Below are 17,305 nucleotides of genomic sequence, written 5' to 3'. Positions count from 1 at the left end.
TTAACCTTTGAGCCTGTTCCACCATTAATTGGCTGATCTGTGACCTAACTCCATATACCCACCTTTGCCACATATCCCTTAACGCTTTTAGTTATCAAAAATCTACCTCGGATTTGAAATTAACAATTGACCTAGCATCAATTGCCATTTGTGGAAGAAAGTTCCAAACTTCTATCACCCTTTTCCTGCAGAAGTGTTTCCTAATTTCACTCCTGAAAGGTCTAGCTCTAATTTTTAGACTATGTCCCCTAGTCTTAGAATCCCCAACCAATGGAAATACTTTCTCTCTCTGTCTACCCAATCTGTTCTCCTTAATATCTTGACAACTTCGTTCAAATCACCCCTTAACCTAATTTCCAGGGAATATAATCCTAGTTTCTTAGAGTCATAAAATTATAAATTTTGTGTCTGTCCTGCTGAAAAGTAGCTATCAGCCTAGTCCTGCTTTCCAGCTCGTGGGCTGTAGCCATGGAGGTTGCAGCACTTCAAGTGCACATCCAAATACTTTTTAAATAGTATCAGGGTATCTGCCTCTACCCGTTCAGGCAGTGTGTTTCAGACCCCAACTATCCTCATCCCTCCTCACAGCTGTAATTGTTTCTTTAACCAATATTGCAACTCTCCCATTTTTTACCCCCCTCTCTATCTCATCAGAAAACCCTGTACCCAGGAATGTTGAGCTACTACTCCTGCCCTTTCAGCCATGTTTCAGTAATAGCTATGATATCATACTTCCACGTGTTCCTGTAATCTCTCCTCGTAACTTAACCCTTGAAGTCCGGGTATCATTCTGGCAAACCTACGCTGCACTCCCTCCAAGGCCAATATATCCTCCCTGAGGTGTGGTGCCCAGAACTGCTCACAGTGCTCCAGGTGTGGTCCAACCAGGGCTTTGTACAGCTCCAGCATAACCTCTACCCCCTTGTATTCAAGTTCTTCAGATAGAAAGGCTAGAATTCCATCAGCCTTTTTGATTATTTTCTGTACCTGTCCATTTTAACTTGACATTTTAATGCTCTATATACCTGGACCCCTATGTCTCTTTGGACCTCCACTGTTTCGAGCTTTTCACCATTTAGAAAGAACCCTTTTTAGGTCCAACGTGGATGGCCTCACGTTTGCCTGCATAGAAATCCATTTGCATAGTTTTGCCCATTCATTTAATCGATTAATATTTCTGTGTAATGTTATGCTTCCATCCACACAGCTTACAATGCCGCCTATCCTTCTGTCATTGGCAGACTTGGATATGCAACTTTCTAAGCCATCATCTAAGTCGTTAATAAATATTATGACTTGCTGAGGCCCCAGCACAGATCCCTGTAAGACACCATGAGCAACAGGCCAATTAACGATCCATCCCATTGTCCCTCCTGCCAGTCAGGCACTCCCCTTACCCACCTCAATTATTCCTCCACAATTCCATGAGCTTCAACTTTAGCTAGCAGTCGCTTATGAGGGCATTTATCGAATGCCTTCTGGAAGCCCACCTAAATTTTTACTGACATAGAACCAGTCTATTTTTATACTTTGTCACTTTACATTCAATCCCTCATTACCTGCAGAACAGCTTCATCAGAATGTACTCCCTCACTGCCGACAGATTGATCCCACTCTCTGTAATAAAACCAAAGAATCAGACAGACAGGGAGAGAGCGTCAGTGGTAGTGAGAGAGAGAAGCGTTACTGGCGACATTTATTATTAGAATTTCTCACTCACCGGCACCTGAACCCCAAATCCCAGACCAGTGCCGTGTTCCTGCTGCTCCCAGGAGTTGGGAAGTGCAGTCAGTCACTTTATCAGTGCGAGGCTGGGCCTGTCTATTCACACCGATCCTGTGCGGGAGTGTGCGGGGAGTGTGCGCAGTGTGCGGGGAGTGTGCACAGTGCGGGGTCACTTACCCCTCTCTCTCCCCATATTGCGCTTCCTCCTGTTGGCCCACCAGCCGATCCTGGGCCTCCTGCAGCTCCTGTTTGATCTGCTCCAGCCGCGACTCTAGCTCCTGATTGGTCAGGTTAATAATCTCCATCTCAGTGCTGGTCTGGTCCTGTTTACGACGCAGAGAGACAAGTTCTGCCTGCAACTGGGAGGGGAGAATCAACAACGGAGATAATAAGCCTGAGGATTGTGACAACTCACTTTAGATGTTGGGATCACATGATGAATAAATTACTTCACGCAACTGATGTCATTGTTCCAGAAATTAGCCAATCTCCTGGCGTCAGCACCTGTTCTACGTGTTGGTCATCCTCCAGGTAAGGGAGCATTCCTGCTCATTGTCCGATATTACCGTATACAGCCCACACACCGTGCACTCAAGCCCTCCGGTATATCTCAAAGTACTATTTTATTTCTCATTCATCTGAGCCGTTCCATTTGCGTGTCCCGAACCAGTGGCTGGGTCATTCTCCCAACACCAGGTCTGTCCAGACCAGCCTCACAAACATACAGTAATGCACACTCTGCCAGCACTGATTCCTCTCAGTGTTTCACTTATTAAATGACACTTGTTACCTTATTTATACAAGCAGAAAATGTGTCTCCGTCAGTATGTCAGTACTGCACAAAGGAGAATCAACTTTCACCCAACAACCCCAAAATTAGACGCACACAGTGTATCTATATACGAACAATCTCACTATAAGACCCATACAATGTATCGAAATACCAACAATCTCACTATCAGACCCACACACTGTATCTATATACCAACAATCTCACTATCAGACACACACAGTGTATCTATATACCAACAATCTCACTATCAGACCCACACTCGGTATCTATATACCAACAATCTCACTATCAGACACATACAGTGTATCTATAGACCAACAATCTCACTATCGGACCCACACACAGTGTATCTATATACCAACAATCTCACTATCAGACCCATACACTGTTTCTATAACATGGAAACATAGAAACATAGAATATAGGTGCAGGAGTAGGTCATTCGGCCCTTCGAGCCTGCACCACCATTCAATAAGATCATGGCTGATCATTCCCTCAGTACCCCTTTCCTGTTTTCTCTCCATACCCCTTGATCCCTTTAGCCACAAGGGCCATATCGAACTCCCTCTTGAATATATCCAATGAACTGGCATCTACAACTCTCTGCGGTAGGGAATTCCACAGGTTAACCACTCTCTGAGTGAAGAAGCTTCTCCTCATCTCAGTTAAATGGCTTACCACTTATCCTTAGACTGTGTACCCTGGTTCTGGACTTCCCCAACATAGGGACATTCTTCCTGCATCTAACCTGTCCAGTCCCGTCAGAATTTTATATGTTTCTATAAGATCCCCTCTCATCCTTCTAAACTCCAGTGAATAATGGCCCAGTCGATCCAGTCTCACCTCATATGTCAGTCCAGCCATCCCGGGAATCAGTCTGGTGAACCTTCGCTGCACTCCCTCAATAGCAAGAACGTCCTTCCTCAGATTAGGAGACCAAAACTGAACACAATATTCCAGGTGAGGCCTCACCAAGGCCCTGTACAACTGCAGTAAGACCTCCCTGCTCCTATACTCAAAACCCCAAGCTATGAAGGCCAACATACCATTTGCCTCTTCACCGCCTGCTGTACCTGCATGCCAACTTTCAATGACTTATGTACCATGACACTCAGGTCTCATTGCACCTCCCCTTTTCCTAATCTGCTGCCATTCAGATAATATTCTGCCCGTGTTTTTGCTCCCAAAGTGGATAACCTCACATGTATACACGTTATACTGCATCTGCCATGCATTTGCCCACTCACCTAACCTGTCAAAGTCACCCTGCAGCCTCTTAGCAACCTCTTCACAGCTCACACCGCCTCCCAGTTTAGTGTCATCTGCAAACTTGGAGATATTGCACTCAATTCCTTCATACAAATCATTAATGTATATTGTAAATAGCTGGGGTCCCAGCACTGAACCCAGCGGCACCCCACTAGTCATTGTCTGCCATTCTGAAAAGGACCTGTTTGCCCCGACTCTCTGCTTCCTGTCTGCCACCCAGTTCTCTATCCATATCAATACATTACCCCCAATACCATGTGCTTTAATTTTGCACACCAATCTCTTGTGTGGGACCTTGTCAAAAGCTTTTTGAAAGGCCAAATACACCAAATCCACTGGTTCTCCGTCCACTCTACAAGTTACAACCTCAAAAAATTCAAGAAGAATTGTCAAGCATGATTTCCCTTTCATAAATCCATGTTGACTTGGACCGATCCTGTCAATGCTTTCCAAATGTGCTGTTATTTCATCTTTAATAATGGATTCCAACATGTTCCCCACAACTGATGTCAAACTAACCGGTCGATAATTCCCTGTTTTCTGTCTCCCTCCTTTTTTTAAAAGTGGTGTTACGTTAGCTAACCTCCAGTCAAGAGGAACTGATCCAGAGTCGATAGACTGTCAATATACCAAGAATCTCACTAACAGACCCACACTGTATCTTTATACCAACAATCTCACTATCAGACCCACACAGTGTATCTATATACCAACAATCTCACTATTACACCCACACAGTGTATCTATATACCAACAATCTCACTATCAGACCCATACACTGTATCGATATCCCAATAATCTCACTAGCGGACTTACACACTGTATCTGTATACCAACAATCTCACTAGCGGACTTACACAGTGTACCTGTATACCAACAATCTCACTATCAGACCCACACAGTGTATCTATATACCATCAATCTCACTATCAGACCCACACACTGTATCTAGATACCAACAATCTCACTATCAGACACACACAGTGTATCTATGGGCCCAGGTTTCCACATGATTCGCACCTGATTTTTAGGAGCAACTGGTGGAGAACGGACTATTTTAGAAATCACAATTCTCCACATTTTTTTTTCTGCAGTTCTAGTCAGGTAGAACAGTTCTAGTTTAGAACAGAATTTTTTCTTCAAAAGGAGGCGAGTCCGGCCATTGACGCCTGATTTGAAAGTTTCCACAGTGAAAATGTACTCCAAACTAAAGTAGAATGGAGCCAGTGAAGATTTTTGTAGAACTGAAAAAACCTGTTCTACACATTAAAAAATCAGGCGCAGGTTACAAATTAGGCGTCCAGAACGAGGAGGGGGGGGGGGGGGGAGGGGGAGGGAAGGGAACTCATTAAATTCGACAATAAATCCTTATTTATACTTCTACAAATATTATACAAATAAATCCAACCTGAATAAACATTTATAAGCCAAGAAAAGATTAAATAAACCATCTTCCTACCTGTGTGAAAGTGCTTCAGCCAGGGAAAATTCTGCAGCCGTTCGTGCCGCTGAGCGGGAGGGGGAGAGGGAGGGAGAGAGAGAGAGGTGGGGGGGAGAGGGGAGGGAGAGAGAGAGAGAGAGAGAGGGGGGAGGGAGAGAGAGAGAGAGAGAGAGAGGGGGAGGGAGAGAGAGAGAGAGAGGGGGGGAGGAGGGGAGAGAGGGGGGGGAGAGAGAGGGGGGAGAGAGAGGGGGGGAGAGAGAGAGGGGGGGAGAGGGGGGGGAGAGAGGGGGGGTGATTGGGAGGGGGGAGAGAGAGGGGGGGGATTGGGAGGGGGGGAGAGAGAGGGGGGGGATTGGGAGGGGGGAGAGAGAGGGGGGGATTGGGAGGGGGAGAGAGAGAGAGAGAGAGAGAGAGGGGAGGGAGAGAGAGGAGGGAGAGAGGGAGGATGGGAGGGAGGAGGGGAGGGGAAGGGAGGGGGAGGGGAAGGGAGGGGGAGGGAGAGAGAGCGGGGCGGGGGGTCGGGTCGGTCGGGTCGGGTCAGTCGGGGGGGAGCAGGTCTCGGATCGGGGCGGAGGGGGGGGTGAGCGGGTCTCGGGTCTCGGGTCGGGTCGGGGAGCAGGTCTCGGGTCGGGTCGGGTCAGGGCGGGGGGGGGGGTGAGCGGGTGTCGGGTCGGGGGGGTGAGCGAGTGTCGGGTCGGGGGGGGAGCGGGTGTCGGGTCGAGGGGGGAGCAGGTGTCGGGACGGGGGGGGGGAGCGGGTGTCGGGTCGGGGCGGGGGGGAGCGGGTGTCGGGTCGGGGGGGGAGCGGGTGTCTGGTCAGGGGGGGAGCGGGAGCAGGTGTCGGGTCTCGGGGGGGGGGGAGCGGGTCTCGGGTCTCGGGGGGGGAGCGGGTCTCGGGTCGGGGCGGGGGGGGGGGAGCGGGTCTCGGGTCGGGGGGGGGGAGCAGGTGTCGGGTCGGGTCGGGAAGCGGGTGTCTGGTCGGGGGGGGGAGCGGGTGTCGGGTGGGGGGGGGGAGCGGGTCTCTGGTCGGGGCGGGGGGGGGTAGCGGGTGTCGGGTCGGGGCGGGGGGGAGCGGGTGTCGGGTCGGGGGGGGGAGCGGGTGTCTGGTCAGGGGGGAGCAGGTGTCGGGTCTCGGGGGGGGGGGGAGCGGGTCTCGGGTCTCGGGGGGGGAGCAGGTGTCGGGTCGGGGCGGGGGGGGGGAGCGGGTGTCGGGTGGGGGGGGAGCGGGTCTCGGGTCGGGGCGGGGGGGGGGAGCGGGTGTCGGGTGGGGGGGGAGCGGGTCTCGGGTCGGGGCGGGGGGGGGAGCGGGTCTCGGGTCGGGGGGGGGAGCGGGTGTCGGTTGGGGGGGGGAGCGGGTCTCTGGTCGGGGCGGGGGGGGGTAGCGGGTGTCGGGTCGGGGCGGGGGGGGAGCGGGGGTCGGGGCGGGGGGGAGCGGGTGTCGGTTGGGGGGGGGAGCGGGTCTCTGGTCGGGGCGGGGGGGGTAGCGGGTGTCGGGTCGGGGCGGGGGGGAGCGGGGGTCGGGGCGGGGGGGAGCGGGTGTCGGGTCGGGTCTGGTCGGCGGGGAGGCGAGGGTTGCGAGTGTCGGGTCTGGTCGGGCGGGGAGCAGGAGCTGGCCGTGGGAGGAGCCTCATTCACGCAGCCCCCAGTGAGGCCATTGGGCCAGGGGTAGGGGCTGCATGCTTCGGGCCCCTCCCACACAGTTCGGCGCCTGGAGCTACTGCACTTGCGTGCCGACTGTAGCACGCATGTGCAGAGGTCCCGGCACTGTTTTCAGCGCCGGGACCTGGCTCCGCCCCCCCCACAGCTCGTGCTGGCTGCGCCGAGGGCCACAGGACCTGTAAGTAGGTGGAGAATACCGAGGATTTTTTTAGGCGCCGTTTTAGGCGCAAAAAATGGGCGCCCAGCTCGGAGGGGCGCCCGTTTTTTTTCTTGTGGAAACTTGGGCCGATTATACCAACAATCTCACTATCGGACCCTCACAGTGTATCTATAGACCAAAAATCTCACTATCAGGCACACACAGTGTATCTATATACCAACAATCTCACTATCGGACCCACACAGTGTATCTATATACCAACAATCTCACTATCAGATACACACAGTGTATCTCTATACCAACAATCTCACTATCGGACCCACACAGTGCAGCTATATACCAACAATCTCACGATCAGACTGACACAGTGTATCTATAGACCAACAATCTCACTATCGGACAAATACAGTGTATCTATATAACAACAATCTCACTATCAGACCCACACAGTGTATCTATATACCAACAATCTCACTATCGGACCCACACAGTGTATCCATATACCAACAATCTCACTATCAGACACACACACTGTATCTATAGACCATCAATCTCACTATCGGACCCACACAGTGTATCTATATACCAACAATCTCACTATCAGACCAACACCGTGTATCTATAGACCAACAATCTCACTATCAGACCCATACACTGTATCTATATAACAACAATCTCACTATCAGACACACACAGTGTATCTATATACCAACAATCTCACTATCAGACACACACAGTGTATCTATATATCAACAATCTCACTATCGGACCGACACAGTGTATCTATAGACCAACAATCTCACTATCAGAGACACACATTGCATCTTTATACCAACAATCTCACTATCGGACCCACACAGCTTATCAATATACCAACAATCTCACTGTCAGACACACACAGTGTATCTATATACCAACAATATCACTATTGGACCCACACAGTGTATATATATAGCAACAATCTCACTATCACACCCACACAGTGTATCGATATACCAACAATCTCACTATCGGACCCATACACTGTATCTATATACCAACAATCTCACTATCGGACCCATACACTGTATCTGTATACCAACAATCTCACTATCAGACCCACACAGAGTGTAACTATATACCAACAATCTCACTATCGGACCCATAATCTGTATCTATATACCAACAATCTCACTATCAGACCCATACACTGTATCTATATACCAACAATAGCACTGTCGGACCCATACACTGTATCTATATACCAGCAATCTCACTATCAGACCCACACAGTGTATCTATATACCAACAATCCCACTATCAGACCCACACAATGTATCTATATACCAACAATCTCACTATCAGACCCATACACTGTATCTATATACCAACAATAGCACTGTCGGGCCCATACACTGTATCTATATACCAACAATCTCACTATCAGACCCACACAGTGTATCTGTATACCAACAATCTCACTATCGGACCCATACACTGTATCTATATACCAACAATCTCACTATCGGACCCATACACTGTATCTGTATACCAACAATCTCACTATCAGACCCACACAGAGTGTATCTATATACCAACAATCTCACTATCGGACCCATACATTGTATCTATATACCAAAAATAACACTGTCGGACCCATACACTGTATCTATTTACCAACAATTTTACTTTCGGACCCACACAGTGTATCTATATACCAACAATCTCACTGTCAGACCCACACAGTGTATCTATATACCAACAATCTCACTATCAGACCCACACAGTGTATCTATATACTAACAATCTCACTATCGGACCCACACAGTGTATCTATATACCAACAATCTCACTGTCGGACCCATACACTGTATCTATGTACCAAAATATCTTTCATCAGTTTTTATGTTGTTGCCGTGTGGCTGATCATCCCATGGTGGACGATGCAATACTGTTTCCCACTTTTATATCTAAAACACGTCCAGTGAGGGCCATCGATTTCCTGGGATATAAAAGCTTGTTTTACACTCCACCAGCTTTCCTTCTCCTTGTCTTCAATAATGCAGTGTACATCAGGCTGTTTCACCGACTGTCCAAGATGGTGCTTCTTGTGCAAGATTGCCAAGATTGGTAAGCCTGTGGAACTCGTTACCACAAGGAGTGGTCGAGGCGAATAGCACAATGCATTGATGGGGAAGCTGGATAAGCACATGAGGGAGAAAGGAATAGAAGATTATGCTGATAGAGTGAGATGACGTAAAGTCAAGGAGTCTCGTGTGGAGCATAAACACCATCAAATGACCTGTTTCTGTGCTGTACATGCTATATAATTCTATGCATGTAATTCTATGAATTCATATTCCATTAACTCTTCACTCCGAATTTTCAGCTTGGGCATCTGGTATATTTTTACTGTTCTCCTCTTGCCCTCCTTGTTTTGAGTCAGTCTGTCTACCCTCCATTTCTGGTTGTCAAGGCGATTCACGAGTTGGGCCATTAAAGCTGCTGTTTCTTTTCCAGCTGCTGTTGGAGACTTTGCGTATCTCTAACATCGTTGGTCTTCACCAGACTTTCCAGCGGTTCCCCATTTAGCTCTTTACCCCAGGCCTCATCCTGAGCAAGTGGACCCAGGATGAGCAGAGATTGCTCATGTGGAAGGGGCTGTTTCACATGTGTGGGAGGATGCACCTGGGACACACACATCTGGCTTACCTGTGTCCGTGTCTGCACCAGTTCTTCCTGTTTGCTGTCTAACTCGTTCTGCAAGTCCTGGCTCTGAGCGTGGAGTTTCACAACATTCTAGAAGGCCAGAGAGAAATGTGCCGTTAGCGGGTGCATTGTGTCTCTAAGTCCAGGGGTATGGCATTGCCAGATAACGTGAGTTCAAAAATCCCACCATGGCAGTTTGGGAATCTGGAAATTAAGAGTAAAAGTGAGCATGAGGCTGGTAGATTGTCATAAAAACCAAACTGGTTCACTGATACCCTTCCGGGAAGGAAACCTGCAATCCTAACCCAGTCTGTCCTGCATGTGAGTCCATGTCCCAACCAATGTAATTGGCTCTTAGCTGCCCTCTGATGTGGCCTAACAAGCCATAAATCAAGTGGTTCAAGAAGGCCCACGCTCACCTTCTCAGGACAACTCGGGATGAGCAATAAATGCTGGCCTTGCCAGCGATGCCCACATCCATTTTTTTTAAAACATAGGCCTAGAAATTGGCCTCCTTAACGCCTCCCGCTATCGTCTCCGGGGGGCGCTAACGGGGCACTAACCACTTACCGACCAGGCGCGGCGAGATGAACGATTCCCGCTAATGCCGGCGGGAGGTTTCCAGCGGTGGACGGACATTGCGCCCCCATCTCATTCGCCCGGAGATCGTGACGTCATCGCTCTGCGCATTGCCCCGGACATGAACTTGGGTTCCGCCCCCCCGCAGCATCGCCAGGCGACTACATCAGCAACTGCAGGAAGCGTTGATCGGGAGGCTGGGCGCTCCTGGGGCATGGGGCTGATCGGGGCCAGATCAGGGGAGTGCGTGGGGCCGGATCGAGCCGGATCGCGGGAGTACATGGGGCTGATCGGGGCCAGATCGGGGGAGTGTGTGGGGCTGATCGGGGCCGGATCGGGGGAGTTGTGGGGCCGGATCGAGGCCGGATCGGGGGAGTGTGTGGGGCCAGATCAAGCCGGATCGGGGGAGTGTGTGGGGCCGGATCAAGCCGGATCAGGGGAGTGCCTGGGGCTGATCGGGGCCGGATCGGGGGAGTGTGTGGGGCCGGATCGGGGAGTGTGTGGGGCTGATCGGGGCCGGATCGGGGGAGTGTGTGGGGCCGGATCGGGGGAGTGTGTGGGGCCGGATTGGGGCCGGATCGGGGGAGTGTGTGGGGCCGGATCGGGGGAGTGTGTGGGGCCGGATTGGGGCCGGATCGGGGGAGTGTGTGGGGCCGGATCGGGGGAGTGTGTGGGGCCGGATCGGGGGAGTGTGTGGGGCCGGATCGGGGGAGTGTGTGGGGCCGGATTGGGGCCGGATCGGGGGAGTGTGTGGGGCCGGATCGGGGCCGGAACGGGGGAGTGTGTGGGGCCGGATCGGGGCCGGGTGTGGGGCCGGATCGGGGCCGGATCGGGGGAGTGTGTGGGGCCGGATCAAGCCGGATCAGGGGAGTGTGTGGGGCCGGATCAGCGGGGTGTGTGGGGCCGGATCGGGGGAGTGTGTGGGGCTGATCGGGGCCGGATCGGGGGAGTGTGTGGGGCCGGATCGGGGCTGGATCGGGGGAGTGTGTGGGGCTGATCGGGGCCGGATCGGGGGAGTGTGTGGGGCCGGATCGGGGCTGGATCGGGGGAGTGTGTGGGGCTGATCGGGGCCGGATCGGGGGAGTGTGTGGGGCCGGATCGGGGCCGGATCGGGGGAGTGTGTGGGGCCAGATCGGGGCTGGATCGGGGGAGTGTGTGGGGCCGGATCAAGCCGGATCAGGGGAGTGTGTGGGGCTGATCGGGGCCGGATCGGGGGAGTGTGTGGGGCCGGATCGGGGCTGGATCGGGGGAGTGTGTGGGGCCGGATCAAGCCGGATCAGGGGAGTGCCTGGGGCTGATCGGGGCTGGATCAGGGAGTGTGTGGGGCCGGATCGGGGGAGTGTGTGGGGCTGATCGGGGCCGGATCGGGGGAGTGTGTGGGGCCAGATCGGGGCCGGATCGGGGTCGTGTGTGGGGCCGGATCGAGGCCGGATCGGGGGAGTGTGTGGGGCTGATCGGGGCTGGATCGGGGGAGTGTGTGGGGTCGGATCAAGCCGGATCAGGGGAGTGCCTGGGGCTGATCGGGGCCCGATCGGGGAGTGTGTGGGGCCGGATAGAGCCGGATCGGGGGAGTGTGTGGGGCCGGATAGAGCCGGATCGGGGGAGTGTGTGGGGCTGATCGGGGCCCGATCGGGGAGTGTGTGGGGCCGGATCAAGCCGGATCAGGGGAGTGTGTGGGGCTGATCGGGGCCGGATCGGGGAGTGTGTGGGGCCGGATAGAGCCGGATCGGGGGAGTGTGTGGGGCTGATCGGGGCCGGATCGGTGGAGTGTGTGGGGCTGATCGGGGGAGTGTGTGGGGCTGATCGGGGCCGGATTGGGGGAGTGTCAGTGGCTGATCAGGGCCGGATCGGGGGAATGTGTGGGGCTGACCAGGGCCAGATCGGGGGAATGTGTGGGGCTGATTGGGGCCGGATCGGGGGAGTATGGGGCTGATCGGGGCCGGATTGGGGGAGTGTGTGGGGCTGACCAGGGCCAGATCGGGGGAATGTGTGGGGCTGATCGGGGCCAGATCGGGGGAATGTGTGGGGCTGATCGGGGCCGGATTGGGGGAATGTGTGGGGCTGACCAGGGCCAGATCGGGGGAATGTGTGGGGCTGATCGGGGCCGGATTGGGGGAGTGTCAGTGGCTGATCAGGGCCGGATCGGGGGAATGTGTGGGGCTGACCAGGGCCAGATCGGGGGAATGTGTGGGGCTGATTGGGGCCGGATCGGGGGAGTGTGTGGGGCTGACCAGGGCCAGATCGGGGGAATGTGTGGGGCTGATCAGGGCCGGATCGGGGGAATGTGTGGGGCTGACCAGGGCCAGATCGGGGGAATGTGTGGGGCTGATCGGGGCCGGATTGGGGGAGTGTCAGTGGCTGATCAGGGCCGGATCGGGGGAATGTGTGGGGCTGACCAGGGCCAGATCGGGGGAATGTGTGGGGCTGATTGGGGCCGGATCGGGGGAGTGTGGGGCTGATCGGGGACAAGCTCACTGGGCCCAATGCAGAGCCTGCAGCGATGGCCTGTCCCTTTAAGCAGGGGACGAGTCTGGGAACGCGGCATGTTGTGAGCCCCACGGAGGAAGTGGAATGCTTGATTGAGCAATCACCTTCCTTCCCAGAGCTCAAACCCCCAATTTTAAAAAAGTTGAAAATCAGCTGATGGCTGGGGTGGTGGGGCGTTGGTTAGAGTGGGGGTGAGGGGTTAGAGCGGTGGGGGTTAGAGCGGGTGGGGTTAGAGCTGGGGTGGTATTAGAGCGGGGGGGGGGTCAGAGCAGGGGGGGGGTCAGAGCGGGGGGGGGGTTAGAGTGGGAGGGGTCAGAGCGGGGGGCTTTAGAGCGGGGGTGGGGTGGTTTAGAGCAGGGAGGGGTTTAGAGCGGGGGGGGCGGTTAGAGCGGGGGGGTGTTGGAATGGGGGTGGGTTAGAGCGGGGGGAGGGGGTTAGAGCGGTGGGGAGGGTTAGAGAGGAGGGTTAGAGCGGGGGCTGTGATGGAGCAGAGGGTGTGATGGAGCCGGGGGGGGGGGGTTGGAGCGGGGGGGAGGGTTGGAGCAGGGAGGGCTGTTAGAGCAGGGGCGGGGGGGCAGTTAGAGCAGGGCAGGGGTGATAGAGTGAGGTAAGGGGCGTTACAGCGGGTGGGGGAGGAGGTGATAGAACGGGGGAGATGTTAGAGCGGCAGGGGTTTAGAGCGGCGGGGGGGAGGAGGTGATAGAGTGGGGGAGGTGTTAGAGCTGCGGGGGGTGTTGAGAGTGCAGCGAACGGATTGGAAGCCACTTTAATTGAGCTGAAGCATTTGAAGCTAGACGTGGGGACAGTGGGGGGACAGAGCAGGAAATGCCATGCCAATGGGAAAGTACCCAGGGCCAGGAGAGAATCCAATCCAGGTGGTCACTGAGTACTGGGTACATTGATCACCCTCCCTCAGGACTATCCCGATCTGCCGGACATTCCATGCTTTCATTCTGTATGCCGTGAGTTCCCCTGTATTCAATTACAACTTATTGTACCAGTTACAAGGTAGGAACATAAGAACTAGGAGCAGTCATACGTTATTCTGCCCCTCGACACTGCTCTGCCATTCAATGAGATCATGACTGATTTTCTACCTCAACTTCACTGTCCCCATATCCCTTAATATCCAAAAATCTATCGATCTCTGTCTTGAATATACTCAAAGACTGAGCCTCCACAGCCCTTTGGGATAGAGAATTCCAGAGATTCACCACCCTCTGGGTGAAGAAGTTTCTGCTCATCTCAGTCCTAAAGTCCCCTTATTCTGAGACATAGTCACTTCCCAAAGTAACTGCAGGAACGTAGAGTTAGCTGTATTGACACTACACATTAAATTCTTTTTATGTTACTTTGTTTTTTTCACCATGGGCCGTGCCTTTAAGAACTATCCCTTTAACAGAAATTATTTAAGGCAACAATTATAGAATCATAAAGAACGGTTACAGCACAGAAGGAGGCCATTCGTCCCGTCGAGCCCATGCCGACTCTCTGCAAGAGCACCTCAGCCAGTCCCATTCCCCCGCCCTTTCCCCATAGCCCTGCAATGTTTTTTTGCTTCAGGTACTTATCCAATTTCCTTTTGAAAGCCACGATTGAATTTGCCTCCACCGCCCTCTCAGGCCGTGCATTCCAGATCCTAACCACTCGCTGCGTAAAAAGCTTTTCCTCGTGTTACCTTTGGTTCGTCTGCCAGTGGGAACAGCTTCTCTCTATCTACTCTGTCCAGACCCCTCATGATTTTGAACACCTCGATCAAATCTCCTCTCAACCTTCTCTGCTCCAAGGAGAACAACCCCAGCTTCTCCAGTCTATCCACATAACTGAAGTCCCTCATTCCTGGAACCATTCTCGTAAATCTTTTCTGCATCCTCTCTATGGCCTTCACATCCTTCCTAAAGTGCGGTGCCCAGAATTGGACACAATAGTCCATTTGTGGCCAAACCAGTGTTTTATAAAGGTTCGTCATAACTTCCTTGCTTTTGTACTCTATGCCTCTATTCATGAAGCCTAGGATCCTATAAGCTTTTTAACCGCTTTCTCAACCTTCCCTACCACCTTCAATGATCTGTGTCCATATACCCCCAGGTCTCTCTCTTCCTGCACCCCCTTTAGGATTGTACCCTATAGTTTATATTGCCTTTCCTCATTCATTCTCCCAAAATGTATCACTTCACACTATTCTGCATTAAATTTCATCTGCCCCATGTTCGCCCATTCCACCTTCCTAGACTTCCTGAAGTCTATCACTATCCTCCTCACTGTTCACTATACTTCCAAGTTTTGTGTCATCTGCAAATTTTGAAATTGTGCCCTGTACACCCAAGTCCAAGTCATTAATATATATCAAGAAAAGCAGTGGTCCCAGTACCGAGCCCTGGGGAACACCACTGTATACCTTCCTCCAGTCCGAAATACAACCGTTCACCCCTGCTCTCTGTTTCCTGTCACTGAGCCAATTCCGTATCCATGCTGCCACTGTCCCTTTTATTCCATGGGCTTCAACTTTGCTGCAAGCCTATTGTGTGGCACTTTATCAAATGCCTTTTGGAAATCCATGTACACCCTCATCAACCCTCTGTTACCTCATCAAAAAACTCAATCAAATTAATTAAACACGATTTGCCTTTAACAAATCCGCGTTGGCTTTCCTTAATTAATCCACACTTGTCCAAATGACTGTTAATTTTGTCCCAGATTATCGTTTCTAAAAGCTTCCCCACTCCCGAGGTTAATCTGTTGGCCTGTAGTTGCTGGATTTATCTTTAGACCCTTTTTTGAACAAGATTGTAACATTTGCATTTCTACCACATTCATTAAATATGTTGAGTCTATCTGTCACTAATCTCAGATCCAATTGGTCCATTAACAGAAGCCAACAGCTTTGGCTGCAGCTAATTTGGACCAATTGGATCTCAGGACATGGAGCTGCATTGTTGGCTTCTGCTAATGGTCCAATGGGATCTGAGATCAGTGACAGACAGACTCAATGTATTTAATGAATGTGGTAAGTGTCCATATATACTGGCCCCTGGCACGTTGCTCAGGCTGGGGGTGAGCTGACACTGCATACTTGCTCATTCACAGCTCAGCCTGACAGCCTGCAATACTCACTTCACTCTCAATCCTTTCCTTCTCATTGTTGATCTGAAGCTCCATCTCCTCGTAGAGTCTCTGCACCTCTGCGTTATGTTCCATCATCCTCCTGGGACAGAAGGAAAGACGTCAGTCCTGGGAAAGGGAGCCCAGCCTCACCAGTGCTGAGCGTTAGGTGTTTAACAGCATGTTTTGAGCAGCTTTTCCATTTACTTTAGCAGGTAGTTACAGGGATGGGTGATGGAATTATTTCCTGAACCCACGATCTCATCTCATTTCCATTGAGACATAGAAGCATAGTGCAGAAGGAAGCCATTTCAGCCCATCGTGTCCACGCCGACCGACAAAGAGCCACAGAGCCCTTGGTGAGCAGCCCTGAAGGTTACATATAAACCTATGAACAATAACAGAAAGGCAAAGAGCACCCAGCCTAACCAGTCCGCCTCATACAACTGTGACACCCCGATACTAAAACATTCTACACTCCACCCCAACCAGAGCCATGTGATCTCCTGGGAGAGGCAAAAACCAGATAAAAACCCAGGCCAATTTACGGAGAAAAAATCTGGGAAAATTCCGCCTCACCCCATCCAGGCGATCGACGCTAGCCCAGGAGATCACCCTCACCCACTAATCCCAATTACCAGCTCTAGGTCCGTAACCCTGCAGGTTACGGCACTTTAAGGGCTCATCCAAGCATCTCTCAAAATTGGTGAGGGTTGCTGCATCCACCACTCTTCCAGCCAGTGAGTTCCAGATCCCCACAACCCTCTGCGTAAAGAAGCCCCTCCTCAAATCCCCTCTAAACCTTCCACCAACCACTTTACTACTATGCCCCCTCATAATAGACCCCTCCGCCAATGGAAATAGGCCCTTACTATCCACTATGTTCAGGCCCCTCAATATTTTGTACACCTCAATGAGGTCTCCTCTCAACCTCCTCTGTTCCAATGAGAACAAACCCAGCCTATCCAATCTGTCCTCTTAACTAGGATTCTCCATTCCAGGCAGTATCCTAGTAAATCTCCTCTGCACCCTCTCTAGTGCAATCACGTTCTTCCTATAATACGTCGACCAGAACAGTACTCCAACTGTGGCCTAACCAAAGTATTATACAATTTAAGCCTAACCTCCCTGCTCTTATATTCTATGCCTCGGCCAATAAAGGCAAGCATTCCGTATGCCTTCTTAACCACCTTATCCACCTGGCCTGCTACTTTCAGGGATCTGTGGACAAGCACTCCAAGGTCCCTTTGTTCATCTACACTATTAAGTGGCCTACCGCTTAATGTGTATACCTTTTCCTTATTAGCCCTCCCAAAGTGCATCACCTCACACTTCTCTGAATTAAATTCCATTTGTCTCCTTGAATGCCTCCCACTGTTCCGACACTGATTTACCCACAAGTA

At 52.1% G+C, this 17,305-nt stretch overlaps 1 protein-coding gene across 1 annotated transcript in view; it reads right to left on the bottom strand.

The window, feature by feature from the left end:
- Positions 1-17,305, bottom strand: part of LOC139227745 (uncharacterized) — a 244,833-nt gene that overhangs the window by 162,543 nt on the left and 64,985 nt on the right. Inside the window, exons 6-9 of the mRNA XM_070858741.1 lie at positions 15,915-16,005; positions 9,738-9,824; positions 1,903-2,084; positions 1,560-1,617 (exon numbers count right to left, since the gene is read on the bottom strand). Of these exons, the coding sequence (XP_070714842.1) occupies positions 1,560-1,617; positions 1,903-2,084; positions 9,738-9,824; positions 15,915-16,005 (418 nt within the window). The remainder of the gene's footprint in view (positions 1-1,559; positions 1,618-1,902; positions 2,085-9,737; positions 9,825-15,914; positions 16,006-17,305) is intronic.

This window comes from Pristiophorus japonicus, chromosome 17, assembly GCF_044704955.1.
Source record: "Pristiophorus japonicus isolate sPriJap1 chromosome 17, sPriJap1.hap1, whole genome shotgun sequence".
NCBI classification, from domain to species: Eukaryota; Metazoa; Chordata; class Chondrichthyes; family Pristiophoridae; genus Pristiophorus; species Pristiophorus japonicus.
This window is presented reverse-complemented; position numbering and strand designations above follow the sequence as displayed.